The 18,495-nt window shown below is 44.0% G+C and overlaps 1 protein-coding gene across 1 annotated transcript; it reads right to left on the bottom strand.

Annotated features, from left to right (window-relative positions):
- Positions 1-898: 898 nt before the first annotated feature.
- On the bottom strand, positions 899-2,839 carry nog2 (noggin 2). The gene has a single exon (XM_067576613.1). It carries the CDS (start codon positions 1,557-1,559, stop codon positions 924-926), a length of 636 nt encoding a protein of 211 aa, XP_067432714.1. The 5' UTR covers positions 1,560-2,839; the 3' UTR covers positions 899-923.
- Between the last annotated feature and the right edge of the window lie 15,656 nt (positions 2,840-18,495).

Raw genomic sequence — 18,495 nt, 5'->3', positions numbered from 1 at the left:
CCCTCCAAATCAAACTCTGTTGGAAACAAGTGAAGTTAATCTCAGCTATCTGAAGACTTCTCTTGCAAGGACAGATTTTAAGACTGAATGAGACAACATGTTCAGATGATATTTTTACAGTGTACACGCCCCCCTGGATATAGACACTCGTTGTAAGCAACATGGCTTGACACTAATACATGTTGAAAAGATAGACTTTATTGCTAAAACGTGTAACCATAACATGTACACTGATATGTTTTACTTTTTTATTTATTTTTTTGTCATTTTTAGAAATATTCAAGTAGACATCTCCCATATTTTTTTTCTGGTATACTCTGCTATTCTCTTTCCTTATGCTCTATACTCACAATCGTTAAAATAATAAATAAAACGTACAGATTTGTTTATTTCTACAATACTATGTATTCCAAAAAAGCTGAGTTCACGCCTTTATATATATCTTTAACCTCAACTTTTTTTTTTTTTTACAATTTAATTAATATTGATATTAATATTATACAAAAACTCTAGGCAGCATTGCAGTGAAATAACAGTCAGCATCAATGTTCAGTTGAAGAAAAAAAAAAAGTTCACCTCTTGGAGAAGTGTAGCATATGCATTCCATCTTCAATGTCTCATAAAAATATCAAAAAAAAAGCTCTTCCTTATGAAGTGCTCGTGTTCCCCCAAAAGCAACGTTTCAGGGTTGAGAATAAAATATGGTCCTCCTGGTTCAATTAGAAAAAATAGCTGCATTTTTCTTAAATATGTACAATGTTGGTATTTCACTTAAAATGCTATATAAAAAAATAGATTTGCTATGGTGCCCACCTCTGTAGAGAGTTAACAGTGCAATAGAAACCGTATTTCCAGTCCACTCCCCCCCCCACCCGCCCCCCCTCCCCCCTCCCCCTTGACCACCACTACTTCCTTAGAGAAAATCAGCACGAACACTTGCACTCTGAGATGATTGGGTATTGCACCTGTATCCACGTACAGTATTTCTGTCTTAGAAACCCTTGACAATACCACCGGAGGAAAATCTTGTTGATTGACTTGACGGGCTTGCAAGACATCCCCTCAGGGAAGGAGCAAGAGCGCTCAGAGAAACAGTTTCCCTCCTTGATGTAACGTGGCCAGAACCTCACGCCCAAATCCTTCCAGGTGTACACCACTGGACAGTGCGTATAGGTCCACAGCCACTGCAGAAATTTCCTGCGGGCTTTCTTGCCCACTTTTACCCGCTTTCCATAGGGGGTCTCTGTGAGGTCCAGCTTTTTAATCTCGTTAGGCATGGGCCCCTGCAGCTTCACCTGGTTGTCTGGCGCGGAGAGGTTCACCAGCATGGGCGAGCTGATGGACATGAAGTTGGGGTCAAAGTTGCTGCCGAGCTTTTTCCTCAGAGTCCTCTCGGCCAAGTCCTGCTCCCTGGGGTCGTACTCCGGGTCGGGGTCCTCCTTCAGGTCGGGCACAGGGAGGTGATCACTGGGCGATGGACGGAGGCGAAGGTAATGCTGGGAAACTCCTAGGTGAACGCACACTAGCACGTAAATGAGTAGCGTTTGAGAGAGGCCCATTATTCCTCTTGTTTTACGCACCGGCTCTTCTCGCGTAAATAATATTCAGTTCTTTTCCCGGTTACTGTGATCTCTGCAATGACTAGCCTGGGGCTTCATAAATAGTAGAAGTTCAGCCACCAGCAAGGCGATACTTTTAATAGACCACGTCGGGTTTGAATGACATGGAGCGGAGTGCTTTGCTTTTTAGGGCTCCTTCAACTTTGCAATTTGCCCGCTGATGCAACTCTACAGCGCGAAACGGTGCCCCTGCTTTGCAAAAAAAAGTGTTTAGTCTAAACAAAAAAAGCACAAAACAAAATGGGGAAAACTCTTTTCACGCTCTCTCCGGCCTCACCCCGCTCCCTTGGATTCACTTTGGGTTTCTTTCGGTTGTCATGGTTACCCCGGGGACTGGAAGCCACGACGAACACTGGATGACAGCGGCCGAGGCGAGAGCTGCATGGAATGAAGTGTTTTCTAAAGAGACAGAATAGATCCGGAGCGTCCCGAGAGAGAAGGGCGCAGAAAAGAGTACTTCACCAAGTTTTAAATGTCACGCGCCCGGCAATGAGGGCTGCCTTGGCCAATGTTATTTTTACGCACGGCTTTTATAAACGTGGCTTCTCTTAACGTCGCCTGACGCTCTCAGGTTTGACAAGGTCCCAGGGCGCACAATCCATGGACTGCGGAAAATGTCTCTGCAGTCTGTGCCTTGTGGTATTCCAGCCGTCGATATGTGCACCTCACTGAGAATGTCCAAAAAAACTTAGAGAAAATGCGCCGCAGTGGGATGCAACCTCAACTTATGAAATAACAGCCATTTATCTTTCCAGAGGATGTTCCAAATCGCAGATCAGCTTTTTTTTTTTTTAAAGAAAAATCGGAGGCTGTAACATTCCCACAAAACACACGACTGTGCGTGTAATAAAAAAAACGTTGAAAAACAGCTTTACAGCAAATTGCAGGCTCAGTGCATATCAAATGCAAACTGCAGGAAGCCAGTGAACGTTGTTAGTTCAGAGTTCCTTTCACTGTGGCATTTCTGAATCCTCTCAGAAAAGCTCCAGATCCCACTGTCGCTGCATGACGAGACAGTCCCAAATCTGGAGCCTTTTTGCCCGGTCGGTGCAAGCGGTCAATTCCTGAGGGAGCGTCTCTACTCCTTTGATAACTGGTACAGAAGCTCCTACTGAGTCGCTCCTACTTCAGGAGTCTGAGAGACTTGGCGCTGGAGCGTTTCTTTGCTTAGGCACACTGTGTGTGAGTGTGTCTGTAGCGAGTGGTGCTCAGTCCCAAGTTAAATATCCCCCTCCGACGGTACAAAGTGTCAGAGGGGCCTGCCCACCCCGGCCACTTTCACTATGATTGACAGCCCCCCCTCCGGGCCACCCCCCTCCCTTCACAACGTGGAAAATATCAGCCACAATCACAAGGATCAACTGGGTCCTAAAGCACCGGTTTTATCCTGTATTATAGTGTGATATTCCACAACATGAACACTGTTATGTATATTACAGACATTCTGACATCTCATACATATTTCAGGCGCATTGGCAGCTGCTCTGTCCAGCTTTTTTCATTGCCATCGTGTCTGCGATGCACTAATAGGTTCAATACGTTGTCAATATTCAGCTGAAGGGTTTAGAAGTTTTCTTGGCTTGAACTTTCCCATGGAATTGATGGGAAACGTTTAGTAACTTGTCTACGGAAAAGGGGCATCACATTCCACCTTTGTTCATCAGGATTTGGGTCTACACAGGAATTGGCCCGTTGAACTCAGGGGTCACAAAATAGGCACGTAATTAAGGGCTATAAATGGCCATGGATAACTAAGCGGTACCTTTCCCATGCTAAGCAGTCATTACAGACCATGCTGGACTTCTTAATTTTACTTGAACTATGCTGGTCATCCTGCAATACTGTCGCCACAATATGGTTTAGGCAAGTTTAGTATATTGACTATCAAGTTAATGTATTTATATCTTTAGCTTTAATGACCCATAACTACTTAAGCTGATATGAAAATAGTATCTTTTTTTATTTTTAACAAACGGTGGTAAAGTTGACCCCTTGTCGAGTCAAACAACAATCAAGTTAATTAAATTATTTAAACAAACTTTTTTTTTCGATAATTACACATAGACAAAACCCGTTTTACTCACAATATCATGGAAGTCAGCCACAAAAGGTGGTACTTTTTTCAGGTTCAGTTTTATCTTGTCCCTAGGTTGTATCTATCCTGCGCATTATGGCCAGGCTGGCCAGGGTTATTGGTTATTTCACCTCGACATTGTGCTTGTCTTTTGTAGTGGTCACTAGAGGGCGTTGATCCAGCACGGTGTGGACGTGCAGGCAGGGGCTCCCCAGCTTCTCTCCCTGACTGTTGGACTACTCATGTTTGAGTGCATGGGGAAGGAATGTGTGCTCATAGTTATGGTGCAGCTCCAGTTAAATTGCTCACCAGCTTTGTGATCAAAGATCTAAAACACAATGTTGAAGCCATTCTGCCAAAAACAATTAACCTGAATCATCCTCAAAATGAGTATAAAAACAAACTCCTGTTGAGGGATGGAAGAACTTTTCTCCCATGAAATGCTCTAATTTTAGTATAAGATCCTTAATTAACCAACTAAACTGCATTAATGACATGGGCAGTAAATTCCTGCATGTTCCAACATGCAGACACACAAAGTCATAATCTGGTTAATGATTAGGGTGCCAGTATAGACAGAGCTCAGTGGGCAGCGGGGACAGTAAGGCTGAGCTGGCTACTGTAGAACTGGCCATCTCCATTGTCTTCCTCCACAGGTCTTGGGGCGGCGGAGTGAGGGAGAAAATCTCATGCAGGGAGAGGCACATCCCTTCCTCCCAGTCTCAAGCACTAATACTGTTGGGGAACCCAGCAATGAGTCCACCCCCATCCCCTGGCTAATTACTGGAGATAAAGACAGGGAGAGGAGAGAGGAGGGGACCGGGTAGCACAGTGGGGAGGGTGGTGGTGGTGGTGATGATGTTGAGTAAGTGGGGGTAAAGGGAGAGGAGGTGGTGATGAAGGTGGTGGTGATTTCAGCAAAGAGAAGAGGATAGGGGGTGAGGGGGTGGGGGTGGTGGTGCCGGATGGCAGTTTACTGTGGAATGGCTAATTAAATAACGCCATAAAAGGACCCCGGCTCGCTTTAACGAAGCCCGTCAACCTCTGACGAGTGGGGCTGGGGTGCTGGGGTGCTGGGATGGGGGTGGGACACACCATGGAGGAGAGAGGTGGGGCTGGTGCTGAAAATTGGGCTTGTATAACAAGGGGACTTAGCTCTTTGGTTTTGCAGTGATTGTTCACGCTCCCTTAGGTCTCAATAGGGCGCATGGTGAGGGTGCATTGGGGGGCAGCCCTTAGGCACAGATAGGACCCCCTTCTCCCCTTCTGCTGTGAATGCTATACACACATACACACCCCCGCATAACGCATACACAAACACATAGACACACTAACACCCCCATGGCTTAATACAAAGGCCTCTACCCAAGGTCCAGGCAGGAGCTTATCCAGCGCAGGGGCACAGCAAGGGGCAGGCCTGGCCAGACTGGCTGACTGTGCCCACTGGGGACTGGTAGAATGGCACAGGGGGGGTGGATGGAGACGGACAGCTTGGAGAGGAGAGAGGGGAGTAAACAGGGGAGACTCAGAGACCAAGACAAAAAGCGTCACTAAGTGTAGCTGGACTCAAAATCAGCTTTGTTTTTGCATTTCATATCTTTTTCTTGCTCCATTAAATGAGCTAATGTCAGAAGATAAGCAAAGTGAAGGAATTTGGCAAGAGGCTGTGGCCGTTTGGAAATAGTCTTGAGTGGCAGAGACAGTGCAACACTGAAATCCCCAAGCCCGCCCTCCCTTCAAATCAACAGATATGCCTGGAGCACATCTCCTAATTAGTTTTGTGTTGTGGCGTCTCCAGCAGAACACTCTGCTGGATGTTTGGCAGGCTGTCAGATTTTCAGAACCAACCAGAGCCTTAACAGGTTTTTTGGAACTGTCAAAACTGCAATATTTTAAAAGTATTTTTAACTAAATATTTCCAAGAACCCTGAGATTAGAACCACAACATAGCTGTTTTTTTGTAAAATTATGATAGCCCACTTAAATATTTTTGTTGCAATAGCTGTATGACCATGAGCAACTTATTGTTATATTGGCAAGATACATATCTCATTTCTTGCATACACTTTCACCTCATACCACAACAATTCAAAACAGAAAGGTCTGCAATGCAAATAAATAGCTATTCACCATTGCCTGTCAATATTGCATTCCCTCTATTCCCCGCTGCCCTCGCCATCTTCTCCAGTCCTACTCCCCTCTTCTCTCTCCCCCATATTCGACTCTGTCTCCGAGCTTTAACCCAAAGCAGATGGCTCGGGAAGCATGTCAAAAATCTGTCTCCCGTTAACGCTACTTTTGAAGCCCCCTCTACATTTTTTTTTCTCTCCCCTAAAATTCATCATAAAGTTATTTTTGCAAAATACCCAGTAAACAGCATCAAAGTGATATTTTTCCCTCTCCTCTGATGACAAGAAGAAGAAAAGAAAACAGCACTAAGTGTATAGCTTGTCCGTGTTATTGAAAGAAAGCAGCTCCATGCTGATGTGCAATCTGAAGTCAATCTGAGCATGGTCCCGCATCCTTTGTTTCTACTACGACATTCCAGTCGTGATGGAGAAAACGCTGCTCGATGCTTGATCACAAGCTGTGATTAATGGTGATCATATCGTAGACGGCTCAGTGGCTTTGTGATGTGATGGTGGGGCCCACTTTGAACTGAAAGACTGATGAAGTCAAGCAAAGCCAGAAAAACATCACTGTGGCACACACACACCCTCTCTGAATATAAATGTTTTGCTTTAGATTTCATATGTGTTCAGTCACTCATTACTGGAGTTCTACAATACTTGAGCTCACCTCATATGATATTCCAGTATGGTAGAGCATATGCAAAGACCAGGAGTGGAAAAATTCTTGAAGTATTTTACAAAAGTGGAAGTGCTGCAACTTTGATGAGGATGAGGTTTGGTGACTATTCCTATAGGTATTGATAACACTGTACTTACCAAGTTAGTTTGCTGAGATCTGGAATTGCATTAACCTGCTAAAAAGAAATCAAATAGAATGATCAGGTTAACCAAACTTGTTTGGAAGAGAATCAAAAGGCCAATTATTGCCTTAACTGTCTACAGTTTACAGACTTCTTATAGTCTTCAACTTTGACCCATCATACTTGCCATAGTTAGGCGCTGTCCTGTCCTTTGCAGTGAGGGATTACCTGCAAATGAAGCGGTTTAGATAATGTGGTTTAACTGTTGCCTTTTTTTCAATCTGTAGGATTGTCTGACAGTGTGACTGATCATCTTGACAGCTACTTTGGTGAGTACAATGTTATTGTAATCTGTCAAAACAACAAAAATGATACCCAAATAATAACGTGCCAGAATTATACTTTAAAGCTGCTATAATCAACATTTTTATATTAACCTATTACTAACAAACCCCACAGATCACCACCCCGTAACTCTATGAAGTGTTTCAGTGTCGGTTTGTTTTAGCAAGACAGACAAAGTTTACAACTAGCTGTTGATAATAGTGGAGCATTTAGCAGCTAAAGAGCCAAGTAATTCCCTCTGGAAATGGTGGAGACCAAAGACAGAGCTAAAAGGAAAGTGAATATTGGACTGTAATTCATCCAGACACACTGCAAATTAAAGTTAATGTTGCTTCATATCTGCTGGATGTGTACATAGTCAACTGTTTGCTAACAAGTTTACAATATAAATTTAGACAGTGATAATTTGTCTGTGTCATTACAGCTTGTTTCTGCTGCCCTCTACAGCAAAAAAAATTGCTAATGCAGGTTTAAATATTAACAAGTAAAAGGAAAGTTACTATTGTTGAAAACTGCCACAGTAAAAATGCAAAAGTACCTTGATGTGACAGCGATGTAGTTACATTTAGTCACTGTGAAAGGTGTGAATGTAGCAAATGCGTGTGTGTGTGTGTTTGTGTCCGCTTGGAGTCATTTGATTTGTGCCAGTGGGGTTACTTGGAGTTAAGGACTGTTAGTTTCCGTAATCCATTCCTCCCTTTTACTTGATGAATCGTTGCTATTCTTCTGTAATGATACCCAGCAACTTTTAATTGGGGAGGTTGGTGTGATCTCATGGCATTCCAGGGTGATTACCATGACTCACATCTTAAAAAATTAAAATAAAAAAAGGATCTCAGCAGTTTGGACCATCCCATGCTCTTCTTCTTCCTTTCCTCTTGTTTTTGCTTTATTTGTTGCATCCCATTTTGGAAGTGCAAGAGAGTGCCCCATCCTTTTTCTCTTCTCAGCTTCTCTTCTTCCTCTTGCCCTCCCTCCTTCCATCACCCCCTGCCCCAGAGCAGGGAGTGATGAGGGTGGAATTAAACTGATCACCGCCTTCCGGAAAACAACAGGAAAAAATAGTGCATTCCGAACGCCAGGAGGGCGTTCCCCCTGGTCTTCCCTATGGCAGGATGACATCATTGGCCTGCTGCCCAATTCCCACCGTTCACAATAGGGTCACTGTTGCCTTCTCCACGGTGGCACAACAGCCAAGAGGGGAAGAGAGACAGAGAGAGAGATAGAGAAAGAAAGGGGAAAATAAGAAGGATGCCAGCAATGTTAAGACCTAAGGGCCTAGGCTTTTACACACTAGAACACAAACACACAAACGTCTTCAGACAGCCACGCTGACCAGTGCTCAACATTCCTGTGAACAGACTTGGCCAGTTGAAGACGTCAAGCGGTGTTTGAACGGATGCCATGGCTGTGATATGAGAGCTGTGATAGTGGAACATACAGTATATCACAGTTTATTTGGACAGTTAAGTCATGTGTTTTCACTACTCACAAGGCCTCAACATTCAATCTGTCATTCTAATCTACTGTCCCATCAGTGAAACCATCATTGGTATGCTGTATTGATCACACTCTGCATGCTTGTTGTTATAAAATAACTTACTGTGCTCTTGGTTTACATAAGATGATGAATGGAAAAGTAACTTCAATGGAATAAAGACTTCAGACAAAAAACAATTAAGACCAACTAGGTTTCTTCTTCCTCTACAGTTCCACTTGAAAAATCAAATTTCGAAACACAATTGTGTCAAGACAATTTCATTACCCTCTTTTATATATCTAACTAAAGGGTAATTTGATGTAAAACGTGACCACATGTCTTTCAGAAGCTCTGTCCAGCTTAGGTAAACCCTGACCACAAGTACTGGCAATTCGGTCATTCTCCCAACCACTAAGTCATTGTGTTGCCACAAGCCATCTTGTCGAAATGAAACAGTTTGCCCACAGCCACTGACCACAACAGATGTTCCCTTGCCTGACACTCTCCTCAGCATGTGTGTTCTGTTGAGTCTACAGCCAAGATACTTTCATAGACTGGCACTGTGTAACAAAAACAAAGAGAGGGAAATTCTACTATGGCGTCTTCATTGGTCTGTGACAGGATTCAGATTGAGGTAGCCCTGTTTAAGCCTGGCAGCCTGTTAAACCGCATTAAAAACATCAGTGTCCTGGATGGAATGCAGTCAAATAATCACCACAGGTTGCACAGACATGGTGGACCGCATCAGTGTCGTGACCTGAGCGAGTCCCGCCGCCCCCAACCCCAATCAAGCATGTCGACAAACGGGCAGCACTGGCCCCCAGTGCCCTTTGGCCCTCTGGTATGTTTGTGGAACACGCAGGAGGGTAAGAAGGTGACGGCCTGCCGAGATGCCAGGAGGACTGGGAAGGCTTTGGGAAATGTCTCGCCGATGTGCAAGCGCGCACTGCCGCCCAGGGGGTGCCTTCCTGCTTGGGAACCGGACAGAAAAGGATGGGGGTCTGACAACAGGCTGAGTGTGCACTGATAGATAGTTTGTCCAAGGGATGTACCAGATGTTGACTCACACTGGTTTGCTAATCGGGAGCCACAAGCCCCTGGAGCCATGAGTAAACAGGAGCGTCTGCCTTTCTCTGTCACAACAGGGAAATAGAATTCGGCTGGGGAGGGGGACGGGTTTGGGTACATATGAAAACTGAAGAAGAGGTAATGAAGTCATGAGAAACTGAAATGGAGTGTGGTTAAAGAACAGCAGAACAATAAAGGCCTGAAGCTCCCTTAGACCTCAAGCTCTGTTTATGTCTCAATCAAGGATTAAGGTGGTTTTTTAACTGGGAACTCAGTGGGAACAGGGAACACCCATTCCCACCCACCTGTCATTGTAAATAAGAGGCTCTTCTTAATTGACTGCCTGCTGAAATAAATGTTAGTGAGGTAGCAGCTACAGACAGAACAATTAAAATGAGTGACAGGGTTCTACAAAGCCGCAGAACACTGCTACATAAATCTCTAGTAGATTCATAAAATTTAGGTAGATCATCTTTTCTGTAATGACGTGCTAAAACTGTGTCTGGAACAAAAAAAGGGTGTAAAAATGGATAGAACTTTTGTTAGTCTTGGAATAGTCTGAAAACAGTCGAAATACTGACAACCAACAAGACATTTTCCAAGCATCTCCATCTCCTCTCACAAGTCTGTCGCAATCTCTTACTCAAAAGATTGACTAGATTATTATAATGTAGCGAATCAATTCCCAGATGTGGATTTACAGCAGCTCTCTGACTAAACTGGAAACCCTCATCGACTGACACATAACTGATAACTATGAAGCAGGAAGCAGACAACAGATAGCACTCTCCGTACTCAGAGCAGCAGACAGAGGCTGTTAAACACATTTACACTCCAATAACTTTCACAAGTCAGAGGAGTCATGGAGAGAGAGAGGAAGAGAGAGACGGCAAACTGCCTGGCCAAGTAGATCAACAAGGAGCTATTGATACCAGAGATCTGTGCTGGTGTCAGTCTGAGAGCCAAACAGGATCACAATTGTGGTTTGTGCCAATAACCTTGTTGACCTTATTTAACCTTGGATTTGGCCAGTTGAGAGCTCAGACTACAAGTGTCCATTCACAAAGAAAATTGGGAAATCCATGTTTGTGTTAGAGCACTCTGAATCTGACTATTGACATACACTATATGACCAAAAGTATGTGGACAGCATATTTATCATGTTTTGGGCTATGTCCCTTACTTTAAATGAAGGGAAATCTTTGTGGCGACAGTTTGGGGACAGTGCCCCCCGTGCACCAAGCAAGGTTTGAAAAGAAATGGTTCTCTGAGTTTGGTGTAAAAGAACCTTTAACCGAATCCTTTGGGATAAACTGGAACGCCAATACTGAGCCAAGCCTTATCACCCAATATCTGTGCTCAACCTCACTAATGCTCTCACATTTGACGTCAAGTGCCAATTTTCAAGTGTCAATACACGAAGTAGTGTGCCTTTATGTAGCGAAGCAGAAAGTAAGCGTGTGGAGGTCAGAGAGGTGGCTGGGTGTGTAGCTTGTCAGACTTTAATGCAGGAGACACAGACCTGTAGAGTCACAGACCTGTTTGCCTTTTTATTAACCATAACCACGATCATTCCTCGACCTTAGCCAGATGTTTTATTTGCCTAACCTTAAACATACCTTAGCCATTGTTTATTTCCCTTACCTTAACCATACCATAGTTACCACACACAGAAATTCTAGGAACAGTTTTACAGTAAGAACATTGGCAGAAGACGTGAAAAACAGTCACTGAACGTGTTCTGGGGTTTTGCAGAATTGTCCAATATTAACATTCCTGTCTGGTGATAGGGTTGGGTCGAATTGGAGCAAATCCCTACATTCCAAAATCTTGTGGAAATCTTGCCTTCGTAAAAGTTGATGCTGTTGTAGCAGCATAGTTGGAATGAGATATGGTATGTCCACATACCTTTGGCAAATTTTGTGTTATTTTGGAATTTTTCTGTGGTGAAATTGATATATGAAAGATCTTTATTTAAGGTTATCTCACTCAAACTACTTAAATGTAAATGTAGTTCTGAGACTGTTCAGGTGTGTGACAGAGGACATTAACGTAAACTTTAAAACTTGTGGTAAGACATAAAGAGAGAGACACACTTCAGGAGCCAGGCACCTTTCTCAGTCTGTCTGGTTACAGTATGTGTGCATGCATGAATATGTGTGTGTGTGTGTGTGTGCGTGTGCATGTGTGTGTGCGTATGTGTGTGGTGTAATTACAGCCAGGTCCCCGGCGTGGAGCCCAGTAGAAGTATCGTCAGTCTGTCTGTGGCATGCAGTGGTGCTGACCTTCCCTCTCTCCTCTCCTCTCCTCAGGCCTGGTGACTCTCTGACTGGCTCTGGCTCCACCACACACCCCACCCCACTGCACCGCTCACACACAGGTGCTAACAGGACAGCTGGCTGCTCACTGTGTGTGTAACATGTCCGCTGAAGTTCTCCCCTATGCGTCCGTCACTGATCGCATTAAACAAAGTGCAAATCCATGATTTTTGATGTTAATTAGATTTTGTCTGCACCAGGCTAAATTTGGGGTTATGATGGGTGCGTGAGTTTGACATTTCCTCATGATGTTAGTATAAACAGTTCTCAAAACTGTTTCAACATGAGCTTTTACTGAGCTATTATATCAAAATATGAAAATTGCATGTGTATGTGATGGTGAAACCAGTAATCCAGCTGGCTCCAGATACTATTTACCTGTCTGTTTGTCCAACTATCCAACTATCCAGCTCTTACATCTCCATGCTGGGCTGTTGGTGCACACACACACACACACACACACACACACACACACGGAAAAAGCACTATAATGAGTCAGTCTGACATTAATCCGCAAGGGTTTTGGTCCTCAGCAGGGCAGGGCTCAGGGCCTTGAAGATGAAGCAGAGATGGACTTGTGTGATATAACACCAGAGAAGAATAGAGGAGAAAAATGGAAGGTTGATCAAACAATCTGGTCAGTATGAGTCATAAAAATCCACAGCTTACAGACAAATTGTAGTTCTGCACAGCACTGTCGCGTCTGTATTTTATCATCTGCATCTGTAATCATGTTGCTAACAATACTGAACAATACTGAAAGTGTGTGTGTCAAAGAGCGTGTCTGTACAATTTTGCATGTCTTTGTTTGTGTATACAGCGTGTGTTTTAAGTGTGTGTCCAATCAGTGAGTCTGGAATGTCTCAAGACATTGTGAATCCTGATGATCAACATTGTGATCCTGTGTTACATGTGCTGCGTGCTCAGGGCGCGTTTACTCAAAGCGACTCAGACCGCCTCTGTTGTGGTGAGACAAGAGTCTCTTTTTAATGTCAGACAAAATGTGTGCTTAAGATTCGAGCAATATCAAGAGAGAGGTGACATTTAATCATCATTTAATGGGAAGTTATTCTTTTGAAAGTTGCATCAAAAATGTGTCTAAATAGTTTCTGTTCAGTAACCCCAGATTGTTAACATGGAATAAAATAGTTTTTTAGTATGATAGTTAATAATATCAGTAGCCAGACCATAGCAAATACACACAAACATGGGCACAAAATACACAAGTGGAGATCCCTGCACATATAGTGTATACTGTTGTATACTACTATATGCTTTGATTTGTTTCTTTTTTTGCATAGCAGATGAAAATGAACCTTTCGGCTAAATCTGGTGCATCACATTGAAGATGATTAATCTGTACTGTCCCTGATAGATACATTAAAAAAATCAGAGTAAAAAATATACAAATCATTTATGTGAAAGTGCCTCACTATGTATCGAGATCAACTGAAACCGAAAGACATTGCAAGTGGGAACTTGCAAGACAACTCAGGTAAACATGCTCAGTGTGTGTGTGTGTGTGTGCCCGCATGTGTGCCTGCAAGCCCACTACCCCCCCTCACTGCATCCAGGGGGATTTATTTGACCCCTTATTGCCAGCGGTGAGCCTGTGGTGGAGATGAAAGCATGCCTTCCCAGTGTGGCCCCAGTTTCTATAGCTATGGACACAGACTCACACTGGTCGGGGACAATAGAGGGGCCCTGCCACTCGCCCCTGCCAGAGCCCTCTCCTCTCCCCACCCTATCCGTCACCGCAATCATATTTTCAAAACAATAACACAGCCGGGGGGGTCGGGCATGATTGAAGTGTGTGCGTGTTTGATCTGTTGGTATGCGAGTGTGTGTGTGTGTGTGTGTATGTGCGAGAGCCTCCGAGCCCTTTGTGTGTGTATGCATGTGTCTCGATATTTTTAGGCACGCGTTTGTTTCAGCCAAGTGCGAACATGCTTGTTTGACTTGTGTCAGAGTGTCTGTGGCTTCGTACATGCAGTCGGGAAGCAACTGTGTGCGTGCATACTTTTTCTGTGTGTGCAGATGCAAGTGTTTGTGTGTGTGTGCTGCGAGCCAGGCCTTTGATGGCGTGGCCGGAGCGTGCCTAATGTGACTGCTTGCTGGGGTGGGGTGAGATGGGAGGGGGGGGGGGGGGGGGAGGGAGGGGTGGCAGCGTTGAGCCTCCTGCCCTAGTACTGTCTACCCTGCCGTGGCCCAAGGCTCCCCCTGCAAACTTGAAAGGACCAAAGGAATCCCCCCCTAAACCCCCCGACGCCGCCCCCCACATGTTTTCAGAAGGCATGACATCATCCTCTGCACAAAGGGGGCTGGAGCTGGGGTTAATATGGATGTATGTGTGTGCATGGGTGTGTGTGTGCAGAGTACAAGCCCATCAGTCACAGCATTCCGCTGAAATGCAGGATTTGTCCTTTCTCTTATTTCCTCTTGTGTTAGGGATCCTTCTGTTTTATTCAAACTATCAGTCTGACTCATTTTTGTACCTGCAAACCATCCGTTCTTTTATTTTGATGTACCTGAAACCTCCAAGGCCTAAATCCTGCTCTCTGCTTTCTTTCTGAGACTCTTTTATGCTCACTGACTAACATGGATTTGATCCTAAATGTCTGGGGAAAGACAATAAATTGCTTTCAGGTTGTTTGCTAGGCGCAGGGTACTGAAACTGATCCCGAAACACAAAACACCCTCAACTGCCGCTTCTTACTCTCATCTTTGTCTGCTTCCTATAATGTACTGTATTTGTCATCAGGGTTGGCTCTCTTCAGACCAACCCCCTGGCTCCTTTGCATGCAACCAATTCTCAGTGAGGACCCAAGCTGTTTTCCCCAGCATTAAAAAACATGGTGGGTGGGCACTTTCAAACAAATCAGAGAACTTCATAACTATGCAGACGATGACAAATGGCTGACACAGAAAGCATCGGGAATTGGAGTTTGATTGCACAAGGATGCTGACCTCCAATAAGAAAAAGTGAAACTTGTGGGACCGTTTTGATTCAATGTATCCCAGTGTTTGGGTCACAGGATTCATCACCTGCATGTAGGTTCCAATTATAAACCATTCATGCATTAGTCGGAGAGCTATTTCTATGTAAGTGGTTGGTCAGATGTCTCTGTGCTGTGTGTGTGACAGTAAATAACGTTTTAAATAACATTATATTTTTTTCAGAGAAATCTCAAAAACAGACATTCATTGAATTATAATCAATTATGTCTCCTTTTTTCAGGAGCTGTCTTGACCAGATATAGTTTAAATACATTTCATGAAAAAAAAAAGGCCAGCTGGATTTAATAGATAAACAAATGATTTTATCAGATCCCGTTTTACTCAAGCAAGTAATCAAACTAGATTACCAAATGAGGGCCAGATGACACATAATGAAACAGATGAAACATTGAGGAAAAGTTGTGTTTTTTTGTTAATTGCTTGAGTAGAAGGTGAGAATACACACCTTTGTGACAATGACTGTTGTGGAAGGCAAAGGCACAGTCAAAGCCACCAGCATGGCTAATGTCATGGCCACTGAGTTGTAACTGCCACTCCCAACACACACACACACACACACACACACACACACACACACACACACACACACACACACACACACACAGAAATCTGCACTCACACACACTTCAATCAGGTTTTGCATTTCAGACACATTCACTTATATAATACACACATACACCTTCCCACACAAACTATTTCTGGGTTACTTTTATCTCCTTCCCCTCTCTCGCAGCCTGTGTCACAAACTTTCTTTGCTCTTGCAAGTGCTGCTCAGAGGTGAGGACTCGTCGCCCTCGCCTGTTTAATGGGCTGTCCATTTGCCAACTGTTCCTTTGGGGGGGCCGGTGCGTCGGGCGTCGGAGCCGGGATTTGAGAGGGAGGGTCGGTGCCGCTGGATCAGACAGATGGAGGGGGGTCCGGCTCCATTCATTTAGCTCTATGAGAACAACAGAGCCCCACTTCAAACAACAAGGACGCAACCTGCTGGCCCCATCGTCTGCGAACGCATACGCAGGCATACGCAGACACACACATGGTGCAACACATGCATGCTCATGTTCAAACACACATGTGCTTTCATTAGAACCTTCTTAAACTGTGTTTAATTATATGTGTCTTAAATCTAAAATTCACCTAAAGGATGAAAACTCTACACCAGACGATAAATATGTCACTGTTGCTGTTGACACTGCATCTATAGCTTATCTGCCACCCTGACACACACATTGACACACGCAAGCCGCACACACATATGCACCACACACTACATACATATGCACAGGGGGGCATGAAAACACAGGCTCCACAGTGCCCACCCCCATTCCCAGCCCTTCTTTCCCTTGGACTCCGTCCCCCCCCCCCTCCCCACCCCCCCACCCGAATTCACTGGCACTTCCAGAAAGCTCTGAGGCGCCAGCGGAGCGGGGCTCATCTCTTGGGAACAATAAAGCCAGATCTTCATAAAAACTTCAAAAAGGCCTCGCCAAGTGTTTTATAGGTGCTTTAAAGGTTTATAGGCCCTGGGGAGGGAGGGAGAGAGAGAGAGAGAGGGAGAGAGAGAGAATGAGAGAGAGAGAGAGAGAGAGAGAAACGAGTGATGCAGTAGTGGCAGGCTTCAATTTTCCCACCCACTGCACACACACAGAAACACGCACATGCCAGCATACATATACATATATGCCTGCTGCTAATCCTCCAGCAAGTGCCAGGCTGAAATCGGACGGTGGTAGGCAGGGTGGGGTGGAGGAGGGGGTGAAACAGGTGATCAGTCGGTGCAGAAATGGAATAGAAGAAGAGGATAAGGGGATGGCATTGGTGGAGAGCTGTCAGAGCAGCCTGCATGTTTTAACTAACAGGATAGTGCATATATTGCAAACTTCTGAGTAATTCAGTTTGAGAGGAGTTTTTTTTGTGTGTGTTAAACCCGTTTGGTTGAAAAGCACTTTTCCTTTAGGAATCCATCTAGATATCTAGACATGTAAAGTGACCTATAAGGTTGTGTATGTGCATGTGTGTGTGTGTGTGTGTAAATTATCTGGCTAAGGTGTGGATCAACCCATTGGCCCCTAATCCTCAACGACCTCAGGAGGGGTCAAGTCGAAGAGCACGGAGGTGGGGCACTCTGAGACGGAGGAGATTAGGGCCTGAAGCCTGCTCACTTTCCAGTTAAGATCGGTTGCCGTTTTGGAGGCGGATAGGTTTCGCACACACAAACTGGAACATGGGTTCACATGCAATTAGCAGTTTGGACTCTTCCAGTTCCACCACGGGAAGCACAACAGCCTCTGCCAGTGGAAGTGCTGACGAAATCACCTATCAAATGATTCTCCCAGATACTCTTGGTCGTTGCTCAGCTGCAGATATTTTGATGAGTCACAAGTCTCTGCACCCGAGCTCAGCGCGCTCCACTTTGAATCTCTTTTATGAGAATGAATAGCCACTATTCAGGGCGCTTTTAGAATGTTTTCTTTATAGGTATTCAGATATATGCCAGAGGTTATATTTAGCTCGGGTCCTCCTGGAGTCAGAAGGTTTAAAATTAGGAGGTGTCAGAATTCCAGTACAATTCTTAAGTTACTGTCAATAAACAGTAAAGGGCTGCTCTTAAAGGCGTAGTGTGTTAGCAAGGATGCATTATGGCATGATTTGTGTGTGATAAGCTGCTTGGGAAAGTGTGTTTGTATTTGTCTTGATATAGCACAAAAGTGTAAATCTTCTACATGTGCATTTACACATCTATATATCAAGATTCCCGAGTGCGTGCTGCTTGTGTGCACCAGTGTGTGTTTGTGTGTCCATCTGCACATTAGTGTTTGTAGGATCTGTTGACAGGGAAGCATGCAGCATTTTATTTGCTCAAGGGCTGAAAAAACACATGGCGCTAGCAAGGGAGTGCTGTGATATGAGCCTGCTGAAAGCAACCTGGCTGGGCAGAATTCAACCCTGGGATCACGATTCAACTAAACATTTAAACACACTGTATAATAACAGGGCGGTGCAAGATAAAGCTTTATTTATGGATATGCAAAGATGCATATTCTGCTGCACACTTCTGTTTTAAGTTTTTAGTTCCACTACTTTAAATTTAAAAATTATTCACAGCTGCAAGTAAATAGGTAAACAGATATGTATGTAAACAGGCTGGGGTAGTGTGATCACATGTCTTTTTTTTATTTATATTGAAGTGTTTCTTTTTAACATTTATTTTTCTGAATTCAACAGTTGGACCAGACAGAATGTGAAAAATTTAGTGATACCTAAGTTTTTAAGTGATATCAATTAAGAGATTTAAAAAATATTTCCTGAAATGCGTTAATGAAAACAGCAAGAATATGCACCCGTCATCGCCCAAATCAGCAACTTCAAAACAGTCTTCGGATCCCTGAAGTTTAACATCTAGAACTTCTTTAAATGAATATCTAGAGATGATTGTGTGTGACAAAATTATCTAATTTAACTGACAACTTGAGTTAAATTTGCAAGAAATTTGCATTTTGCATCAGACAAGCTAAGAAAGCATCCTATCCTCGTAAAGATCAAGGATGCATAGATCAGATTTTTACTCTCTGGAACATCACTGAGCAGTGTATTGAGACCACCTAAAACTGTTACCATTATTGGATATGATGATACACTTCGAA

This window comes from Thunnus thynnus, chromosome 20, assembly GCF_963924715.1.
Source record: "Thunnus thynnus chromosome 20, fThuThy2.1, whole genome shotgun sequence".
NCBI lineage: Eukaryota > Metazoa > Chordata > Actinopteri > Scombriformes > Scombridae > Thunnus > Thunnus thynnus.
This window is presented reverse-complemented; position numbering and strand designations above follow the sequence as displayed.